The 22,021-nt window shown below is 45.2% G+C and overlaps 1 protein-coding gene across 1 annotated transcript in view; it reads left to right on the plus strand.

The window, feature by feature from the left end:
* The first annotated feature begins 16,477 nt into the window (after positions 1-16,477).
* Positions 16,478-22,021, plus strand: part of BBS2 (Bardet-Biedl syndrome 2) — a 28,856-nt gene continuing 23,312 nt past the window's right edge. Inside the window, exons 1-4 of the mRNA XM_056862501.1 lie at positions 16,478-16,630; positions 18,410-18,637; positions 19,809-19,934; positions 21,391-21,453. Of these exons, the coding sequence (XP_056718479.1) occupies positions 16,514-16,630; positions 18,410-18,637; positions 19,809-19,934; positions 21,391-21,453 (534 nt within the window). The 5' untranslated portion in view covers positions 16,478-16,513. The remainder of the gene's footprint in view (positions 16,631-18,409; positions 18,638-19,808; positions 19,935-21,390; positions 21,454-22,021) is intronic.

The raw sequence follows: 22,021 nt of genomic DNA on the forward strand, positions 1-22,021 counted from the left end.
TACAGGGTGGTTTGCCAGTGCCTTCCTCTGTCATCTTCCCTTTACCTCCAGCAAGTTTGGTACTCATTTTACCGACCTCGGAAGGATGGAAGGCTGAGTCAACCTTGAGCCGGCTACCTGAAACCAACTTCTGCTGGGATCGAACTCAGGTCGTGAGCAGAACTTTTGACTGCAGTCCTGCAGTTTACCACTCTGCACCACAGGGTTCCTATGTCTTTTCATACCAACGGATTATTTCATTGTGGCAGTATCTGGCAGCTGCATAGCAGCAGAAAACATTTGGCGGTAGCCCACAGATGACTTGGAATGGAACTGAATACTTTTCAAATTCCTTCAGTCATAAGAGCCAGAGTACTGGTTTGCGCCTCAAGGTTCAGATTATGGAATGTGAGAACGTGTGGTTGAAATTCTGCAAGATGTTTGTTTAGACTCAAAAGCCATTTGGTGACTTTTGGTAAATCTCCGTATCTTAGTTTCAGTCCCCCATTTCTAAAACGGTAATGTTCAAAGTCTGTCTCTTTGGAAAGCAGTGAGTATGAATGAGGGAAATATTATAAAGCATGGGAGCCAGCATGGTGTAGTGGTTAAGAGAGGTGATTTGGAGCGGTGGACTCTAATCTGGAGAACCGGGTTTGATTCCCCACTCCTCCACATGAATGGAGGCTCATCTGGTGAACTGGATTGGTTTCCCCACTCCTACACATGAAGCCAGCTGGGTGACCTTGGGCTAGTCACAGTTCTCTCCAAACTCTCTCAGCCCCACCTACCTCACAAGGTGTCTGTTGTGGGGAAAGGAAGGTGATTGTAAGCCAGTTTGAGTCTCCCTTAAGTAGTAGAGCAGGTCGGCATATAAAAACCAACTCTTCTTCTTCATACTGCACACTGGATTTTTTTTTAACTCTACAAAAATCTAAATCCCTTTTCCAAACCTGCCAAGCAAAAGCAACCAATTTTGTTTGCATGGAGAGCTCTTTGAAGATGGGACTACATTTTTACAAGAGACACAGGGTTGCCATAAAAAAGGGCATCTTGTGCCTGCTTCTAGCCCCATGGTAGCATCTAGTGAAACTTAGGGCATGAATCATGACACTGCAAATTCCTTTGCCACCATCAGCAGCCAATAATGTGGAATGGTGCAATGACATCACTCCAGGCAATGATTTTCATTGGTTCTTACAAGGGACAGGAGGTGAAAAGGACATGGGATGCTGTTTTTGGGCAGCACCCCAATGTCTTTCACTATGTCAAGTTCCAACACAGGAATCCAAACCCACACGTCTGAATAATTTCCACACTGCATATAGTGTTCAAATTCTAGTATTGCTCTACAACAGCTTGCAAAAAGGGTGTACAGAGTCTCGAGAGTGAAATATCTATCTAAATAGAACAATTTCTATTGGCTTCTTTGAAAATTGTCACAGATTTTCATTCTATGTGGCTTTCCTTTTGTAGTATGCATTTCTGTAAAATGACAACCCCCCCACCCCGCAACTCTTGCTCCATTATAGAGAAGCTTGAAGTGGATAACATTTGTTGTCATTTCAGTGGGACTACCTCTTGGCAAGCAGCAGGGAAAATGCCTGAGAAACTTCTCTCAGCTTATGAATAATTTGTTTCCATTTATGCATCTGATCTCTTGTCTGTATATTATGTCTATGCAAAGCCTGAAATTAATTAAAAGGCTCCACTGGCACATCATCACTCCATGTGCACCGATTGCCAAGAATCTATTTTCTGATTGATGTTCAGATTAATAAAATACTGGTTGCTGAGTTGTCTATGTTGGACATGAAGGACAGAGGAAGAGCCCTGCTGGATGAGACCAGTGATTTAGCACCCTGTTTCACACAGAGAGCCAGCGTGGTGCAGTGGTTAAGAGCAGTGGACTCTAATCTGGAGAACCGGGTTTGATTCCCCACTCCTCCACATGAGCGGCAGACTCTAATCTGGTGAACCGGGTTTGATTCCCCACTCCTACACATGAAGCCAGCTGGGTGACCTTGGGCAAGTCACAGCTCTCTTAGAGCTCTCTCAGCCCTACCTACCTCACAGGGTGTCTGTTGTGGGGAGGGGAGGGGAAGGGAAGGAGAATGTAAGCCGGCTTGATTCTCCTTAAAAGGTAGAGAAAGTCAGCATCTAAAAACCAACTCCTACTCCTCCTCTTCTTCTTTTACTCCTCCTCCTCCTCTTCCTCCTCTTTTTCCTCTTCCTCCTACTACAATGGCCAACTAGTTGGGTCAACAAACAGGGCAAATAAGACAAGGCCTTCTCCTAATGTTGCCAACCCCGAATTTCAAAGATTGACTGCCTCTGAATATGAATCTTTACTTTAGTTGCCATGGCTAGTAGCAACTGAGGGATCTCTCCCCCCTAAGTGTGTTAAATCCTCAAAATATTTACTATAACTTATTTGTTTAGCAAATTCGTATCCCACCGGGTTTTTTTCCCAGCAAGAAAATGGCAGGAGAGGAAAGGTTAAAGTTTCCCTCTCTTTTCCCAGAGAAAGAAACTATCCGGGGAGGCTGCATTTTCAAACGGAAAGTAGTTTAATATAAAGGGTGAAGGAAGGTGTCTTCAGCCATTAACGTTCTGTAATCACTTCATCCTCCTTACATCAACCATACACAAGCCAAAACAGACATGATCAGTGTCACATGTGTTAAAGGGAAATTGTGTGCATGCATTTTAGATTGGGACCAGGCAGGGAGAGGGAATTTAACCCTTCAAACCTCTGCCTAGTTTCAGAATTCAAAACTGGGGGTGTGCATAACGGAACTCCCAAGCTGAACACATATGCAAAAATCGCTGTTTCAGATTGTTACTTTGGGTTTCCAGAGTGGAAGTAGGAATCCAGGATTCTTACTGAAATGAAACTACTCTCCCTGAAAATCTGTGTTGTTTCAAGTTTGAGTGCCTACCAAGCAAGCGAGCAAGAGCATGCACATGTGCTCACTGTGTTGTTCTTTGATTCTGCTTGTTTTCCTGGGCGACTGCATTGTTCCAATCTACTGGATCCTGGCCAGGGTCTAGTGCTCCTTTGCTGGCAAACTACAGAGCTGTTGTTGGCCTTGCCCATTCGCAGGGTTGCCAACCTCCAGGTACAAGCTGGATATCTCCTGCTATTGCAACTGATCTCAAGTCGAGAGAGATCAGTTCACCTGGAGAAAATGATGGCTTTGGCAATTGGATTTTATGGCACTGAAGTCCCTCCCCTCCCCAAATCCCACCCTCCTCAAGCTTTGCCACCGGTGGCAAAGAGGGACCTGGCAACCCTACCCATTTGTGGGGTGACACCAGCAGAAGTTCCTCAACAGGGGAGTGAAGCTGTCAAGATGGAACATAGGAGGAGAGGTGGTCTTGCAGATATGAGGGTTCAAGGTTACGCAGGGCTTTGTACATGATAGTTCCTTGAAGTGAACACGGTAGCTGATAGGCAAGCGATGGAGTCATTAGGGATGTATTCCTCTTCTTTAATCAGTCAAAGCCAACGGTTTTTAATTTGGGCCTTTGTTTGATTCAGTTTTGGCATGTCAGGCATAGGGGAGAGGCTAGCTGCTTCACTTCAGAGGACTCCCATTTTGGAGCTGACAGACATGAGAACCTGGCAGCCCCGCCCTTGAAATGAGGCATTATCACGAAGGCCGAAGCGTGCTATCAGGCAATTTCACTTTTCAGAAATGTCCCACCCCAAAATGTACCCTGTAGGTGTCCCTATAGTTTTTCTAATAAGGCCAACAAACTGGATCGTCTCTGTATTTACTGAGCTCAGGCTAAGCACAGCAGAGTTTTGCTTGGGCAATGCTCTCTGGCCCTGATCCCACTGGCAAATGGTATGTCTTTGAATGCCTCGGATGTGTGTTCGGGCCTGTCTGAAAGATGAAAGGCTTGCTTTCCCTTTTGATGTGAGCTGGTAACTCTTGTAAACGGTAAGGGAAGGTATATCCATTGTAAAAGAGGTAGGTGCGTGCCATGTATGGGGGGGGGGCAGGGGAAACAACCATTGCTGCTTTCCCAGCCACTGCCCCCCCCACCAAACTAGGAAGGAAAATCAAACCTGGAAAGGGCTCATGTTGACAAACTGTACTCAGAATTTATCTCAGCATCCCAAATGTGTCTCTTTTCTCATATTTATCATGTGACACACCCCTATTCCCAAAGTAGACGTTAAGGTAAAGGTAAAGGTCCCCTGTGCAAGCACCGTGTCATTCCTGACCCATGGGGTGACGTCACATCCCGACGTTTCCAAGGCAGACTTTGTTTGCGGGGTGGTTTGCCAGTGCCTTCCCCAGTCATCTTCCCTTTACCCCCAGCAAGCTGGGTACTCATTTCACCGACCTCGGAAGGATGGAAGGCTGAGTCAACCTTGAGCCGGTAGACGTTAGGTGATCTAAATTCTCATTATCGTTTAGCCATATTATCATTTATATAAGCTTGTCATATGGGGTTGCCAACTCTGAGTTGGGAAATCCCTGGAGGTTTGGGGACCATGGAGTCTGGGGAGGGAGGGAAGGGAGCTAAGCAGGGATGTGATACCACAGAGTCCATTCTCCAAAGTTGCCATTTCCTTTGAGAGAACGGATCAGATCAGTTGTAATTCCAGGAGAATCCATCCCCCACCTGGAGGTTGCCAATTTTAGCCAGTACTTTTGTAGAGTGCTTAATGCCTTTGCAATCATTATTTGATTTTGCCAAATAGCTTGGAGTTTGTGTTCACAGGGATTTTTTTTTTAAGAAAGGGGGGCAAAGGGCAAAACTTAAAGTGACAAGGGGATCTATGTGCATTTATTTATGTGTCCTCCTGTCCATATGTGAAGCAGGGGATGGGGTGTTCTGTTTTTTTAAATTAAAAAATGAAGTGTGCAGGTATGGTTGCCAACTGCCAGGTAGTAGCAGGAGATCTCCTGCTAATTCAACTGATCTCCAGCCGATAGAGATCAGATCATCCTCTTTGTATGTGACCTCTGTTGGTTGATGCATTTTTCTCATAGCTCAGCTCCAACAGATAGTAATCTGAGCTGAAAGCAACAATTTTCAGGCAACAAAGCAGAACAAGAGCCCTGTTCAGACGTGACAGCCATGTGTACCGGGAGCCTTCCAACTGAGCATAATCCTCCTGATATACACTTTTATCAGTGTTTGAACAGGGGGGATGTGCCTAGTTTGTATGTACATATAACTTTGATACTTGCAAACTGACTAGTAGATTTTTAAGGGTTCTGGTTTATGTGTGCCGAAGATCTATGTGCGTGCAAAATACATGTGCTCCCTTGCTCAGACAAAATTGCAGCTCCTGTGAATAACAGCTTGACCCCTGTGGATAAAATTCAAAGGGTCTTTAATGGAATGGTCAAAAATATGTAGTGTTTGGTTTTTCCCTTCCAACTGACTGATGCTCTGAGCTCATCCCAGGCAGATGCAGTATAGGTGTGAACCCTCAGCTTGGCCATAGACACAAAGCCCACTTGGCAGTGGGCTGTGGCTCAGTAGTAGAGCATCTGCTTGGCATGTAGAAGGTCCCAGGTTCAATCCCCACATCTCCAGTTAAAGGGACCAGGCAGGTAAGTGATGTGAAAGACCTCTGCCTGAGACCCTTCAGAGCCACTGCGGGTCTGAGTAGTCAATACTGACTTTGATGGACCAAGGGTCTGATTCAGTATAAGGAAGGTTCATGTGTTCATGTGTGTGTGTGTTCGCATTTTCCCCCATCCAATTTCTCAAAACTCAACAATAAGGCAGCCATTTTGCATTGGGCCTTGCGCTCCTGGCTGCCTCTGTGGTTGTGCCCGCTACCCCTTCTCAAAAGTCTGAAAGCTCAACGAGATTGGGGATCCCTGTATTTATCTACACGTTCTGCCATTCATGTGTAGATTGTGAAGGGGTGTGTGCGCCTATTTTTTAATTGAAAATGGAGAATACAGGTGAGAGGAGTTTAATGCTACCTTACCGTAACCCTTTTCAGTCATTACATCAATGCTTACCAGCAGCCCAGCAGCCATGAATCTCAGGAGCATGCATTACCCATGATGCTCCCAATGTGCCATGCATTAGAAGTCAACTGCAGAAATCATGTCCACATGCACTGAGAGGCTGGCAGCTACACATAGCAAGAGTGTGGATGACCTATGATGCTCCTGATAGGCACGGTAGCCATTTTGTCTGAGCAGGAATGATATGCTATTTTGCATGGGCATATAGCTTTGATACATGTGAACCAGTGCTCAATTTTTGCATATCAAAGCTTTACATTCATGCAAAATATGCAGATAGTTTCTTTTCACACTACATGGCAGGCACATATAACAGGAGGATCCAGGCATAATTGGGAGGTCTTTGGATGCTTAAGAAACAATATGTACTGGTATTAGAGCCAAAGTGGTGTAGTGGTTAAGAGCGGTGGTTTGGAATGGTGGACTCTAATCTGGAGAACTGGGTTTGATTCCCCACTCCTCCACACAAGCAGCAGAGGCTAATCTGGTGAGCTGGGTTGGTTTCCCCACTCCTACACGTGAAGCCAGCTGGGTGACCTTGGGCAAGTCACATTCTCTAAACCCCACCTACCTCACAGGGTGTCTGTTGTGGGGAGGGGAAGGGAAGGTGATTGTAAGCCGGTTTGATTCTGCCTTAAGTGGGAGAGAAAGTCGGTATGTAAAAGCCAACTCTACTACTACTACTACTACTACTACTACTACTGTGTGTGTGTAAAGTGCCTTCAAGTCGCAGCCGACTTATGGCGACCCCCTTTTTTGGGGGGTTTTCATGGCAAGAGACTAACAGAGGTGGTTTGCCAGTGCCTTCCTCTGCACAGCAACCCTGGTAATCCTTGGTGGTCTCCCATCCAAATACTAACCAGGGCCAACCTTGCTTAGCTTCTGAGATCTGATGAGATCAGGCTAGCCTGGGCCATCCAGGTCAGGGCACCACTACTACTACTATGTTATTGATTAGGACAGGGTTTCATCATTTTTAGCACCTGTCATCTCCTGTAAAAGGGTTATAGAACTGTTGGGACTTCAAGTTGCTTGAAAGCCCTCAAGATCTACATTTAAAACCTCACAGTTTTATGAGCTATTCCATTTGTGGCTTACAACTCGTAAGTTTTCACTGTATAGGATAAGTAATACCGAAACCCATTAAATCTTTCTCTGGACAGACGTATGCCCTGAAATTGCTAAGCCTTGTTGAACTGGAGAAAGGTATTTTGGGGTGGGTTTTTTTTGGGTGGGAGGGTGGCATACTAGTTTTCAGATTTAGAATCAAGCCTTCAAGGAAGCCAACAAAGCAACAACTTATGATGCCAAGGAGATGCCTGTTGGTGCTTGTAAAATCTAGTCACTTTGGTGTTAAAAAAAGGAATGATTGGCATGTAGAAGGTAGTCTACACAATAAAACCACAATAAACCGATATCCTGTGAAGAATCTCAGGAGTGGAGGAACCATTTGGAAACCACCACCCTTCAGGATCCTAGAAGATGTCAAGGGGCTTAAGCAGGCATTTCCCCATCTCCCTCTACCCTGCGCAGATGACCCTGTTGTGTCCTTAATGCTAGGCATCAAAATAAGGAGGCATCATAGTTTCAAACAGGAGCACAGTTTAGTAAGTCCAGTTCTGTCTCTGTCTGGAGCTACAGTGAGAACAACTTCCTTTGTCCCTGTACCTGCCCTAGGGTTGCCAATCTCCAGGTAGTTCACCTGGAGAAATGGCTGCTGTGGAAGGTGGACTGTATGGCATTATACCTCATTGAAGTCCCTCCCCACCCAAAACTCCACTCTCTTCAGGCTCCACCTTCCAAAAAATCTCCAGGTATTTCCCAACCCAGAGTTGGCAACCCTATCCTGCCCACACCAAGTCCTGGTGTGGACTATGGCAGTCTAAAGCACTGGCCTGGATTAAAGCTGTCAAAAACACCACAGACCCCATCCATATGTCCAATCACTGTATAGGGGCAATCACACCCATGCCTGCTCTCCCTCCCGTTTGGAGTGTCATTGTGCAGATGGGGTTGTCTTCACACAGCTTCTCTGTAGTGGTGTAATGTGGTATAGTGGTTAGAGTATCAGACTAGGATACCCAGGTTCAAGTCCCCACTCTGCTATGGAAGCTTGCTGGGTGACCTTGGGCCAGACTAAACTGCCTAACAGGGTTATTGTGTGGATAAAAAGCAGAACCATGTAAGCCACTAGGTTCCCCCTTGGGGGGAAAGGTGGGGGTATAAAAAAAGTAAATACATAAATGCTATATGTCATGGTTTCTAATGGAAGTTTTAAACTAACTTCAGTTTGAAGGGATGTCCACTACTGAAACTAACACACTGAGGCTTGTTTCTTTCTTGGTTATCTTAAGCATGATTTAATCCATGTTAAAATTTTCAGCTACCAGGAAAGAAACAGATACTGGTTTCATAAGGTACCCAGACATCACAACAAATTGGAATTACCTGAAGATTCACAGCTTCAAACTTGGCACACTGCACAAGGGGAGGGAGGAAAGAGTGGGTAAACCTGGGGCAGCTGGGGAGTGGCAAGGCACTCTGATGGACATAAGGATTTTCCTAGGAGAAGAGGACTGACAAGCAGGCATTGGGTTCAAGAGATGTCACATGAAGCTGCCTCATATGGAATCAGACCCTTGGTCCATCGAAGTCAGTATTGTCTACTCAGACCAGCAGTGGCTCTCCAGGGTTTCAGGCAGAGGTCTTTCACATCACCTACTTGCCTAGTTCCTTTAACTGGAGATCACCTACTTGCCTAATCCCTTTAACTGGCGATGCCGGGGATTGAACCTGGGACCTTCTGCATGCCAAGAAGATGTTCTACCACTGAGCCACGGCCCCTCTTTCTTGGTGTCATGATTGTATCCTTACAACAACTCTATGAGTTATGCTAGACGTGGTCGAGGCCAACCAATGGCGTGATGCATGGCTGAGTATGGACTTGAACCCATATTTTTCTGGTTCTTGTCCAACATGCTAACCGCTTCTCTACAGTGTCAAAAAAGAAAAAGAAAAGAAACAAAAAACCTTGGGTGTGGAAGAGAATGGGAAGATAGCACTGGGAAATGAGGCAGGGCCTTATGTCGAGGAATGAATCAGGTGAATTATTTTGGTGGCCAAGTAGCCAAACAGTATATTTTTATAATTTCTCTGTGCTTCAACATTTTTCTGTAGTTATATGAACATCATTTTTCCTTGTATACATCTTGCTTAATGCCTCTCTGTATCCTCCTTGTCTGAAAATTCAGGACTCCCTCTTGCTTCACTTTGGATTCACCAGTTTGCTATTCTGCTCTTTAAAAAGGTACTAGTAGTACTTCCTCGATTTTTGGAATCCACTTGTTGGTGTTTCATATCTGGATTGCCATTGCTCTGGGACACTCAGTTCTACAAGTGTCTCTTTTTAGTTGCATGAGAAGTCCCAACAGTGGTTTGTGGGACTGAATCCTAAATTGTTCTCATCCGCACAACGGCGGGGGGGGGGGGGGACACTTCAACAACTTGTTGTTTGTACGCACACAGAAATGCCAGCATTATTAGAAGGTACAGTTATTGCCAAAAATCTTAATCAAAGTATTTGCCAGTTATAAAAACAACAACTTCATTTTAACATTGGGGCTTTGTGAGCCGGGGGGACAAATGCCAAGCCTGCAATGTGATGGTCAGTTTTTATTTTGGACTCTCCATGAATACTCCCTTTGAGCCCTTATAATTGACATTCTGAACAGTGAAGCGTCTATTGGGCAAAATCCCGCTTATAACAATGCCACACCAATGTTATAATTCGTGTCATGGATCTAGCGACTCCCCTTTCCCCTCTAATTTTGGAATGAAGCATATTTTGTTTTCTCAAAGCCACTTCGGCTCACCATGGCAATGACTGAGTGAGGTTCTCTATTTTTCTAAGGGCTCCTGGAGGTGAAAGAAAGGCTAAACCAGTTTAAGCATGTGGTATGGCTCATGTTTGTCAGCGCCTGAATCAAATGGCAGCCATTCTGTGGTAAAGAGCCATCTTATGAAACAACAGCCTGTGTCCCTAAGGATGGAACAGCGCCGGAATATGCTAAGATTAGCTGCCTGAGAACAATCAGGACAATAAATTAAATCTTCCCCCAGAACACAAAAAATAGCTCCCACAGTGTGAGAAAGTGGCCATCATAGCATACCTGCCAAGATCTCATAACAAACCTACCCCAACCGAAAATACGTTATGAAACCATGATATGAAACCTTTGTCCTGAATATCAAGGCTTGTTTAATCAGACACAAAATGTACAGTTCCAGTATAAAATTGGATCGGCACCATAGCGTCTAGGTTCCTCTTACAATATTTTTCTAACTTGGAACAGCCCAGAGACATGATCGTCTTCTTGGATTTTCAAACAGGTCTGGGTGGCAGCAGGTTTCATTGTATAAGTGAAGCAGTAGCATTAACCGATGTTAAGTCCTCCAGTATGAGACTGTTTGTGTGGCAACATGTCACCGAATGTCTGAAAGTACGTGTTTTGTAAAAAATTGACGTATAGGTTTATTAAGAAATGCTGCATAACTGCAAAAAGAGAAAAAACTCTCTTTGAAGTTGTCTTTCCCAGGCTATCAGGTGGTTAAAAAAAAAAGATGTATTTTGTTTTTTATGGGTCTTTTGCTTGGTCTGAAATTTTCTTTGGTTAGGAAAAAAGAATGCTAGTAAAAAGGCAAATAACGTTAGTAAATTTCACCCCAATGAAGTAGGTAAGATTTAATAACCTGTATTAAAGGTTCCAGGTGTCATGGCCCAATCTTGCCAGAACACTCTGAAGAGGGATATCAGGTATGTTGGCTGGAATCCAAACCCCATATATTCTGCAGAAACTTGAACTTATCGAACAAATTTGTGTGAACTGCATAAATGATGCACGGGTTCATATGGTCAAGAGGAGCTGTAACAATTGAGGCTGTGGGTGTGATTTGGAGAATTTGGCTTCTGAGCAGAATGCCTTTGCTGTGCCCCATTCGAGTTTCCTTTGATCATGGTTACCATTTGTGGATTTACATAGAAGATACCCCGTGGAATTGCATGGATATCTCTTGCATGCACTACTCTGAATCTAATAAGAGGGTCAGTTCTAGTGTGATTCTGGGCAACTGTGATGTTATGAAGTTTTCAAAGAATGTCAGTCTTATGAAGCTTAAGAGGAGGAGAAGCTCCCTGAATTTATTAGCTGGAATTGTGATCCCCTGATGCAAGCATTTGCGATGTATGTACATACTACACACCAAAGGGTAGCATAGGTTATCTGAAAGGTGAGAAGGATTTAGTGTTTCTGCTTCTGTCTATAGAATTGTGTAGTACTTGCCCTGTTGAACTGCATCAGTTTGGGCATTTGTGTGTACTTTGTGAGACCTATGAAGTTCTGGGGAAAGGAGAAATGAATTTGGGGCACTATGAAAAGACACGATTGGTGGGGGGACACTTGAGGGTGTTAGTTCTGCAGAAGTGCAAATGTTATGGGACTTTCACAGAGTTGGGGTATGTGCATATTTGTGTGAGGGGACATCTCTTTGGGGATTCCCTACTCTGGTAATTTCCAAAGAGGATGGTAGATGCAGCATATATGCGTGGCAAGGACTCACAGCATAATGGAATTTTACTGACCTGGGATGTTTCTGTGGAACCAGAGGGCAATTTAACCAAGTAGCTTTTAGAAATGTGTGTGTACGTTGCCCTTTCTAGGCTGTGGAAGCAAGACAGTGCTCCAGATGTTGTGCCTGAGTAATCATACCTGCATTACAGGTATAATCTACACGCAAGCTACACGCAGAAGCTGCTTACAAACAGAACCACAGGAGCCGCTCCCCAGTGGCCCCCCTTTCCTTTAGCACCAAGAACGTAGGCATACACACATTCCAAAGGCTGGAATCTTTCACATATGGGAACGCTCCAGCAGCCTCCCTCCCACCTATTCCTCCCCCTTCAGATACTTTTGCTTCACCCTGCAAAGGAACACTCTGAACTGCTCAATAAGATAGGCTCCATTCATTAATGCGGCGAGGCTCGCGCACGCGCTGTAGAAACTAATGACGTTGCATCGACAAGCTAACACCGCATGTTAAGAAAATGTAGCATTGTTGTATTGGAATGTCAAATGTCTATAAAACCTCTTGCATTTGCCCTGCTTCGGGGGTGACAGGATCGCGGAGCTGTTTGTCTGGATCCTGGCTCACCTGGTTATGACTCCTTGGCCAATAAAGCAAGCCCTAAGCTCAAACCCGCCTCCTTGCCCTCATTAGTCTCATTGGACTCTATGGCAATGGGGGGAGCACTTCACTAAGAGGCTTTCTTGACTGACGTGTCAGGTGCAAGGGGCCCTATGGAATTTGTTTTTAGAGTGGTGTATATGTGTCTATTCTTTGAAGCCGATAACCACAAGATCTAAGGGGCAGTTATCGTCACTTGGGGACAGGAGGGAGAAATACTGTTGTTTGAAAATGTATTATCTAGGATGTTCGTTCTTCCAAAGGAGACTTCTGTGTAGCTGTGTTGTTCATGCTATGGGGCTTTATTAAATCAGAGGAGGTGGGAATTAGACCTAGGAGGCTTGCATTTAACCCTTCCTCCCAAATTTGGTTTATCAGGTGATTTTGAGGTAGTCTGCATATCCCAGCCTAACATTGACCTCACAGGATAGTGGTGAGATTAAAATGGATCAGCTCCACATATGCTACCCTGCTTCCTTAAATACAAAAGTAAATAAGGATATTATTACCGTCAACTTTGGGGTGGCAAAACAGTATGCTTTTATTGATAGGGAGAACAGTGTTGCCAAGAGCCACCGGATGGTCTTTGTCTACAATAACCCTTGACACACATAGCCACATATATTTCTGCTTATGCCTACTAAATCTTGTTTAACATTTCCCCCCGACATCTACTCCCCATCCCCTGCTGGTGGCCGGGAGGGGGGGACCTGGCAACCCTATTTCAGAACAACTCCTCCTGTTTACTGTGCTCTGCCTTCTCTGTGCCCCTAGTGGCTGCAGGGTACAGCTGCATTAGGGGGGGAAAAGTAAATGTGTTTGGTGACTATGGCCATTTATGCATGGGAGGTTTTGCCTTGGATTTGCCACTCTCTAGATGCACATTTTCCCCCACCTAAATTCTCAAAAGGAGCCCTGTGGCGCAGAGGGGTAAGCTGCAGTACTGCAGTCAAAAGCTCTTCTCATGATCTGAGTTCGATCCTGACAGAAGTCAGTTTCATGTAGCCGGCTCAAGGTTGACTCAGCCTTCCATCCTTCCGAGGTCGGTAAAATGAGTACCCAGCTTGCTGGGGGGAAAGGGAAGATGACTGGGGAAGGCACTGGCAAACCACCCCATAAACAAAGCCGTCGGGATGTGACCTCACCCCATGGGTCAGGAATGACCCGGTGCTTGCACAGGGGACCTTTACCTTTACTTAAATTTTCAAAACTCAACAATAAGCCCCCATGCAGAATTTTGAGAATTCGGATGGGGAAAATGTGCATCTAGAGAGCAGCAAATCCAAGGCAAAACCTCCCATGCATAAATGGCCTATAACAGAACCCTGGCTTCTGGGCCATCCAGCTGATTTAAACCCCAGGAATTTTGTCCCCCCCCCTCCAGTCCCCCCTCTCAATGGCCCCGAGGGAGAGTAACCAGTATTTCAGAATAAAAAGCATAATCTATTGTCCCCCAGAAAGATTGGAAAGTATGCAGAGAGTTCATAGATATTCTAAAAGTTCCCCATCATGTGGATACAAAATTCCCTTCCTGGAGCAAACTTTCCCTTAAACCTTATCTTAAAAATAATGGAATGTATAAGCTAAAATGATCAATGCAGCCTTCACCACAGCACACCAACCATAATTGTTCTCTTTTTCTGAGCTTAATAATGTGTGATGTTCTGTGAAATAGAGGAAAAGCACATAAATGCATTGTGACTAGCGGGCAGTCTGTGCTCAGGGTGCATTTTGGAGCCAGTGTAGAAGCATTTTGGAGGAGTAGCTGCATTAGTCTATTACAGCAAAAACAATAAAGAATTTCATGTCACCGGAATGATGATGTTTCTTATAGCAAAGCATTTGTGGGCTACAACCCACAATCAGATGCATACATTTTTATTGATGACAGCTTTACTCCACCCATACTCCAAGAAGTACATGGTCACCCTCCTCACCATTTTAGTAATAAATTCTGGTTCAGAGGTTTTATGGCACAGCCTGACTTTTTCTTGTCAAGTGACTTTGAGATCGGCAGCAGAATATCCCGAAAGACTGAAAATATTCTCACAGTGGTTCATGAGCATTGTTAGGGTTGCACGGAGGCCTGCAAGAAGAAAAATGTCCTGTCCTTTTAATAGAGGTCTAATGTTTGACATGTATTAAGAGTTTGAAAATGTTATAAAAAACACTGTTCGCACTTTCTATGTATTCCCACCGATGTATTAAGAGTTTGAAAACGTTATAAAAAATACTGTTCGCACTTTGTTTGGCCCCTTTAGCTGTGAAGACGTCTTCCAACCATTTATAAGCCGTGGTATCCAAAAACCCTTTTAAAGCGATGTTTTTTACAACAATTTCAAACTCTTAATACATCGCTGGGAATACAAAGTGCGGTAACCCCCCTGTCCTGTTGAAACTTTTCATGGCCAAGAAGTAAATAACATCCCATTAAGCCTCTATTAAAAGGACAGGACGTTTTTTCTCCAGGACCTTTGGCCATTCTAATTGCTATTGTTGAGGTCAGGCTTGAGCCCATCAGTTGAAGGTTTCACACATGAAAACAGGGACCACACCCTGCCCTCTTCCTCATTGTGAACTGCTGAAGGCTCTTCTATATATGTTGCATTGGTTTACTCTGATACAGCCTGTCCTCTATGGATTTAAAAGCCAAGGTGTTTGTTCTTTTGGTTAAAGTTATACCAGGAGAACAATGGTGTTACAATATGTTATCGACAGCTCAAAATGCAATAAGGTCACAGTGTCCACCTTCCAAAGCTGCCAGTTTCTCCAGGAGAGCTGATCTCAGGAGGCTGACGTTGGTTCCCGGTTCCCAGTTCATAGTTCCTTATTCACCTCTCCACTGGAAAAGGAACTGGGAACCAACTCCAGCCTCCTGCTGATCTCATGAACACAAGAAGCTGCCTTATACTGAATCAGACCCTGGGTCCACCAAAGTGAGTATTGTCTACTCAGACCGGCAGCGACTCTCCAGGGTCTCAGGCTAAGGTCTTTCACATCTCCTACTTGCCAAGTCCCTTTAACTGGAGATGTCGGGGCTGAACCTGGGACCTTCTGCATGCCAAGCAGAGGCTCTACTGCTGAGCCATGGCCCCTCTCCAAGATCTGTTGTAATTCTGGGAGATCTCCAGGCCCCACCGGTTGGCAACCTTATTTGCACCTTGAGTCTCAGCGAGAAATAGGGTTGCCAACCTCCAGGTAGTAGCTGGAGATCTCCTGCTGTTACAACTGATCTCCAGCCGATAGAGATCAGTTCACCTGGAGAAAATGGCTGCTTTGGCCATTGGACTCTATGGCATTGAAGTCCCTCCCCTCCCCAAACCCTGCCCTCCTCAGGCTCCGCCCCAAAAACCTCCCTTCTTTGGTGACGAGGGACCTGGCAACCCTAGTGAGACAGGCAGACTGTTAATATAGTAAATAAACAACTAGGGTTGCCAGGTCCCTCTTCGCCACCGGCGGGAGGTTTTTAGGGCGGAGCCTGAGGAGGGCGGGGTTTGGCGAGGGGAGGGACTTCAATGCCATAGAGTCCAATTGCCAAAGGCAACCATTTCCTCCAGGTGAACTGATCTCTATCAGAGCAAGAGTCCAGTAGCGCCTTAAAGACTAACAAAAAATATTTTCTGGCAGCGTATGAGCTTTCGTGAGCCACAGCTCACTTCTTCAGAAAGCTCATACCCTGCCAGAAAATATTTTTTGTTAGTCTTTAAGGTGCTACCGGACTCTTGCTCTTTTCTACTACTGCAGACAGACTAACACGGCTACCCACTGCGAATGATCTCTCTATCAGCTAGAGATCAGTCGTAATGGCAGGAGATCTCCAGCTAGTACCTGGAGGTTGGCAACCCTATAAATAATTGAATATCATTTGTGTGGTATACAATGTTTTTTTTGTTTTTGGGGAGGGAGTACATTTTATCTATCTTCCTGGAGGAGACCCGTGTATATGTTTGTGGGAAACAGAAAGCAAAGGAGGGAGAGAAAGGCCCCTCCACTCTCCTCTCCCTATCCTCATTCCAAACATCCCAGGCCTTTTCGGCTCCACGTTGCGCCCCATGCGGTTTCCACGGCAACGGTTCCCACGGCAACGGTCCCCAGCGGCTTCCGCTCTGACGTCATGACGCTCGGCGCCGGGGCCTGCCGGCCTGCCTGCGGAGGGTCGCCCTCGGCTCTCTTGAAGCGGCCTGACCGGCTGAGGAGGCGGCTGCGGCGCCGAGGGCTTAGGCCCGGGTCTCTTTCTCTCTTCCCCCTCCCCGCCGTGCCTGCTGGTCCCCGCCCGGCGAGCCGCCATGCTGGTGCCTGTCTTCACCCTCAAGCTCAACCACAAAGTCCTGCCCCGCATGGTGGCGCTGGGCAGGTACGACGGCACCCATCCCTGCCTGACGGCGGCCACGCAGGCCGGCAAGGTAAAAATACCCCCCCCCCCCGGGAAAGAGGTGTGCGGGGAAGCCTTAGAAATATAGATTAATAGAGTTGGAAGGGACCACCAGGGGTCATCTAGTCCAACCCCCTGCTCAAGGCCGGCAAGGTAAAAATACCCCCCCCCCGGGAAAGAGGTGTGCAGGGAAGCCTTAGAATAATAGATTCATAGAGTTGGAAGGGACCACCAGGGGTCATCTAGTCCAACCCTCGCTCAAGGCCGGCAAGGTAAAAATACCCCCCCCCCGGGAAAGAGGTGTGCTGGGAAGCCTTAGAATAATAGATTCATAGAGTTGGAAGGGACCACCAGGGGTCATCTAGTCCAACCCCCTGCTCAAGGCCGGCAAGGTAAAAATACCCCCCCCCCCGGGAAAGAGGTGTGCGGGGAAGCCTTAGAATAATAGATTCAGAGTTGAAAGGGACCACCAGGGGTCATCTAGTCCAACCCCCTGCTCATGGCAAGAAATTGACAACTACCTCCCCCCCCCCACACCCCATGTGATCCCTACTCCATGCCCAGAAGATGGCCAAGATGCCCTCCCTCTCATGATCTGCCTAAGGTCATAGAATCAGCATTGCTGACAGGTGGCCATCCAGCCTCTGCTTCAAGACCTCCAGGGAAGGAGCGCTCATTTCCCCCCCCCCCCCCCCGAGGAAGCCTGTTCCACTGAGGAACTGCTCTGTAAGAAAATTCTTCCTAATGTCTAGGTGGAAACTCTTTTGATTTAATTTCAACCCGTTGGTTCCGGTCCAACCTTCTGGGGCAACAGAAAACAACTCGGCACCCTCCTCTATGTGACAGCCCTTGAAGTACTCTTCCATGACTTCAGGGTTTCTGGATATTTTACATCTCTGATAGTGATATACAAATCTGCCCTGTACTTGGACTGGCACAACAGAGGGCCTGCCCACTGAGTACCTGATAAATATGTACCAAAACATGCTCTCACTGATGAAATACCTATATAGATACAGGGCTTTTCCTTACAGAGGTTCCATCGCGGTACACAGAAGGTTTATTTAATTTGGAATTGCTCTCTTGACCATACACATGGAGAATAATGATCTAACTCTCCATACTCTGATGGTATGCATGTGCTATACTTACACACTGGCAAGTGGGGCGTATGAGTTCATGAGTGTTCCCATTGCATCCATGCGCAACATTGGTTCTGCAGTGGATCTCACTGCATATATTTATAAACAATAAAAATACAATCTCCAGATTAGAGTCCACTGCTTCTTACCATTACACATCGCTGGCTGTCAGGACAGTCATGTGCCATGCACCATTTTCCCACCCATGGTATTGCTGGAGAACAGCGGTGAGCTCCTAGCCAGGGTGGGATTAGAACTGGGGACTTCCAGTCCCATCTTCTGGCTTTTGCTGATATGGTTTGCCCTTATTAAGTTGGTAAATAGTACCATGAAGGTAGGCTTGTGTGATTACTCTAAAAGAAGAGACAGTTTTCAAGACACAAATGATTGCCATGGGAGAAGAATGCTAACAGGAAGGGACTGTGGCTCAGTGGTAGAGCATCTGTTTGGTTCATTCCCCGGCATCTCCAGTTAAAGGGACTAGGCAAGTAGGTGATGGGAAAGACCTCTGCCTGAGACCCTGGAGAGCTGCTGCCGTTCTGAGAAGACAATACTGACTTTGATGGACCAAGGTCTGATTCAGTATAAGGCAGCTTCATACGTTCAAAATCACAAGTGGTTGCTAACCAGATTTTAATATTATCACAACATTTTATTTATTTTTACAGGTTTTTATTCATAATCCTCATGCACGTGGTCAGCGCATCAGTACCAACCGTTTGGTGCTTAGTGCCCAGGACACTGACATTTCTCTTCTGAACATTAATGAGGCAGTCAGTTGCTTGACAGCAGGGGTCCTGAACCCCACCCTTGGCTGTGATTCCCTTCTGGTTGGCACGCAGACCAGTTTGTTGGCATACGATGTACACAACAATGCTGACTTGTTTTACGAAAAGGTAAGTTAATTTAACTTATTAAAAATAATTTTTAAGAAAGAAAAATAGAAGAGATTAATGCATGAATTTACTTCGAAGCCATTTTAAATACATGCAGTGCATCTAACACAGCTGGTATTTTCCTATTCTTGGAATTAATAAAGGAACACCATCTTTCTAAGATTAAATTGGGCTTCTGCCTTGATTTTTATATACAAGTGTATCATGAATGTGCGGCTGTTATGGCATATTCCAAATGCTTTTGTTCCCATTCTTGTGGGCTTGGAAGGACACCTGATCTCTGCTATGTTGCAGTAAAGTTGCAAGAGACCAATGGTTTTTTAAAAATCCAGGGAATCCCAGTGCAAAGGATTTGGGGGCTTGTTCCAAGGTTCGTACTCAGTTCATAAAGGATATGAACCTCACCATTGGTCTGCGTGAACCACTGGCCCTCACCATTGGTCTGTGTGAACTGAGAACACTTCCTAAAACATCTTCTGTAGTCAGAAGGTCAGTTCTGAGGGAATTATGTCCACTGTTACTGACTTTCTCAAGCCCTAACAAGCTTTGAAGGAATTCCAGGATTTTGCAGAATGCAGTTTGAAAATCCTTGGACCACAACTAAACGAACACAACGCATCTTCTCACTCAGCATATTAACTTGCAAGGTCAAGTCCACAGTTCGTGTTTGTTCAGTTGTCACATCATTGTTCGGCATTGGCTGAATTCTGTATTCAGTGGGTTCAGAAGCTACGCTATGATACATACATGCACACATGGTGCACAGCATGAAACTTGTTGGCATTGCCTTGTGTTGGACAAGTCTTGTGGGAAAAGCATCTGAGGATTCTAAAAGGCTGGTGACAGAAAACTTACAATGTTTTAGGTTAATCGGCGTTTTCAGAAACCTGGCTCCCCTGCTTTGTGAGCCAGGTTGTAAAATGGGCTGTAAGACAACTTACAGCCCAGTCCATATAAACACATTATATATAGATGTTGTTTTTCTTTGTAGTTGCCCTACTCCTAATTTGAGTTGATTTTTCTTTTGGGGTAGTTTTTATAATATATATCTCTTTGTCATTTATTATGGCAAGCTTCTGGACCATTATGTTTGTTTAACACAATGCTCGTTTGCCTTGTGTGTTGTCTGCATGTAGCAGAACCAGTGTACTTCAGTATCTTCTCTTTATAGGTTCCAGATGGAGCCAATGCGGTAGCACTTGGAACATTAGGAGACATTTCCTCACCTCTTGCTATTATTGGTGGCAATTGTTCCCTGCAGGGCTTCAATCATGAAGGGAAAGACCTTTTCTGGACGGTAAGAGTTTTCTTATAGATCAAATCAAGCCTGAACTAACTTAACTTCTAGTTAAAATGACTAAACTGAGGCTATCGTATTTTGGTCACATTATGAGAAGGCAAGAGTCACTAGAAAAGACAGTAATGCTAGGAAAAGTTGAGGGCAGCAGGAAAAGAGGAAGACCCAACAAGAGATGGACTGACTCTATAAAGGAAGCCCCAGCCCTCAATTTGCAAGATCTGAGCAAGGCTGTCAAAGATAGGACATTTTGGAGAACTTTCATTCACAGGGTCTCCATGAGTCGGAAGCGACTTGATGGCACTTAACACGCACACACACACACACACACTAGTTTTCTGGAGAGTTCAGTGCACAAAGCACCATGTCTTTTTTGTTTTCACAACAGTCCTATGAAATTTTCCATTTTACAGACGGATTATTGAGGCTGAGGCCAAGGCTGTCTTGGATTTTGCAGCTGAACAAAATGTGATGACAGACAACAGCAATCATAGCCTTTCCCCATGATGTTTGAGGCACTCTGCTCAGAGTTCCTAACACCTGGAGACTTTGGGAAGGAAGCCTTCCTGGTCAGAGTTTTCCCTACAGCAGGTGCTTCAGCTAAGTGTTTCATACACTAAAGGAGCATTAGCACTGGTCCTGGAGGCTGCTTGATTGGCTTTCTTATTCCAAAGTGGGGAAAAGCGTATCTTGTAAGTGTAAAAAGTTGTTAGCCATATTGATCCATTCAAAAAATAAAAAAACAAGAACAAAAATTGTGTAATAGCTTGTATTTGCCATTGCGTAAAAAGGAGGACTCTGCCAGCATCTCTTTTGATTATGGCTTGGGAATGAGTGGTTGAGGATCTCCATAAGCTTCTCTTTGTGTTACACTGGGTGGTGGTGGTGGAACGTGCCGTCAAGTCACAGCTAACTTATGGTGACCCTGTAGGGTTTTCAAGGCAAGAGACGTTCAGAGGTGATCTGCCATTGCCTGCCTCCACATGGGTTGAGAGAGTTCTGAGAGAACTGTGACTGGCCCAAGGTCACCCAGCAGGCTTCATGTGGTGGAGTGGGGAATCAAACCTGGTTCTCCAGATTAGAGTCTGCCGCTCTTCACTACTACACCACTCTGGCTCTTTACACTGGATAACCTTTTGTTGTCGTCTCTGCTTGTGCAGGAGTGGGTGGAGTTGCAGCCCTTGCTGAGCCCAAAATATGGCCTCTTTTACAAGTGACAGGGCAATCCTAAGCAGAGTGACATCCTTCAAAGCCCATGGACATAGGATGGTTTAACTCTGCTTAGGGTGGTACTGTGATTTGCTTATAAAGGGTTAAAATCTTGTTGCTACATGCTCTGGGTACTTAGTTGAAAGTGTGTTGCTACTTCTAATTATGTCACTGCAACAAGAAGAAGATTGAACAGGGTTGGGCTAACCAAGCTGAAACGTTGCTATGTGTTTTTTTTTAATTCTAGGTCACCGGTGACAATGTTCACGCACTGGCATTATGCGACTTTGATGGTGATGGGAAAAATGAGGTATGTTTCTGGCTGATGGTATTCACATGAGCATTCTTGTGTAATTTCCTGAAGTAGCAACTTGGGGAGCTCTAGATAGGAATGCTTACAATATAATGTAAGCTGCTAGCTTTTGTGGCATGTCTGTACTTCATACTGAATCTTGTTAAAACTTGTTACGATGGTCTCTCAGTAGTCCATGGGAACAGCAGTTCTGTGGATGAGCTATAGAACATGCACAGAAACTTCAGGTCTACTACAAAAAACTCAAAAACTCCCAATGTCCAGGGTTCCTTTGTGGAAGCGAGTGCTAGTTAAGCTTGGTTACAAACCAGGTCAGCTTTTAATTGTGTATGTGCCCATATGGGATGGGTGGATGATTTGAAGCGGTCTATTTTGATACTTTTTGTTAAAAAATAGTAAAAATAGCAGGTTATCCATCCAACCATCCATCCATCTTTATTACAGTCCACAAGTCATATGGAAGAACAAATAGCAGGTTATGTAAAAGACACCCATCTGGAGGGGCAATGCATGTGTGAGCAGAGCCCCCGTTATATTCTCTCTAGGCAAAGGGAGTGATCCTTCT

The sequence above is a fragment of the Euleptes europaea genome, chromosome 17, assembly GCF_029931775.1.
Source record: "Euleptes europaea isolate rEulEur1 chromosome 17, rEulEur1.hap1, whole genome shotgun sequence".
Taxonomy (NCBI): Eukaryota; Metazoa; Chordata; class Lepidosauria; order Squamata; family Sphaerodactylidae; genus Euleptes; species Euleptes europaea.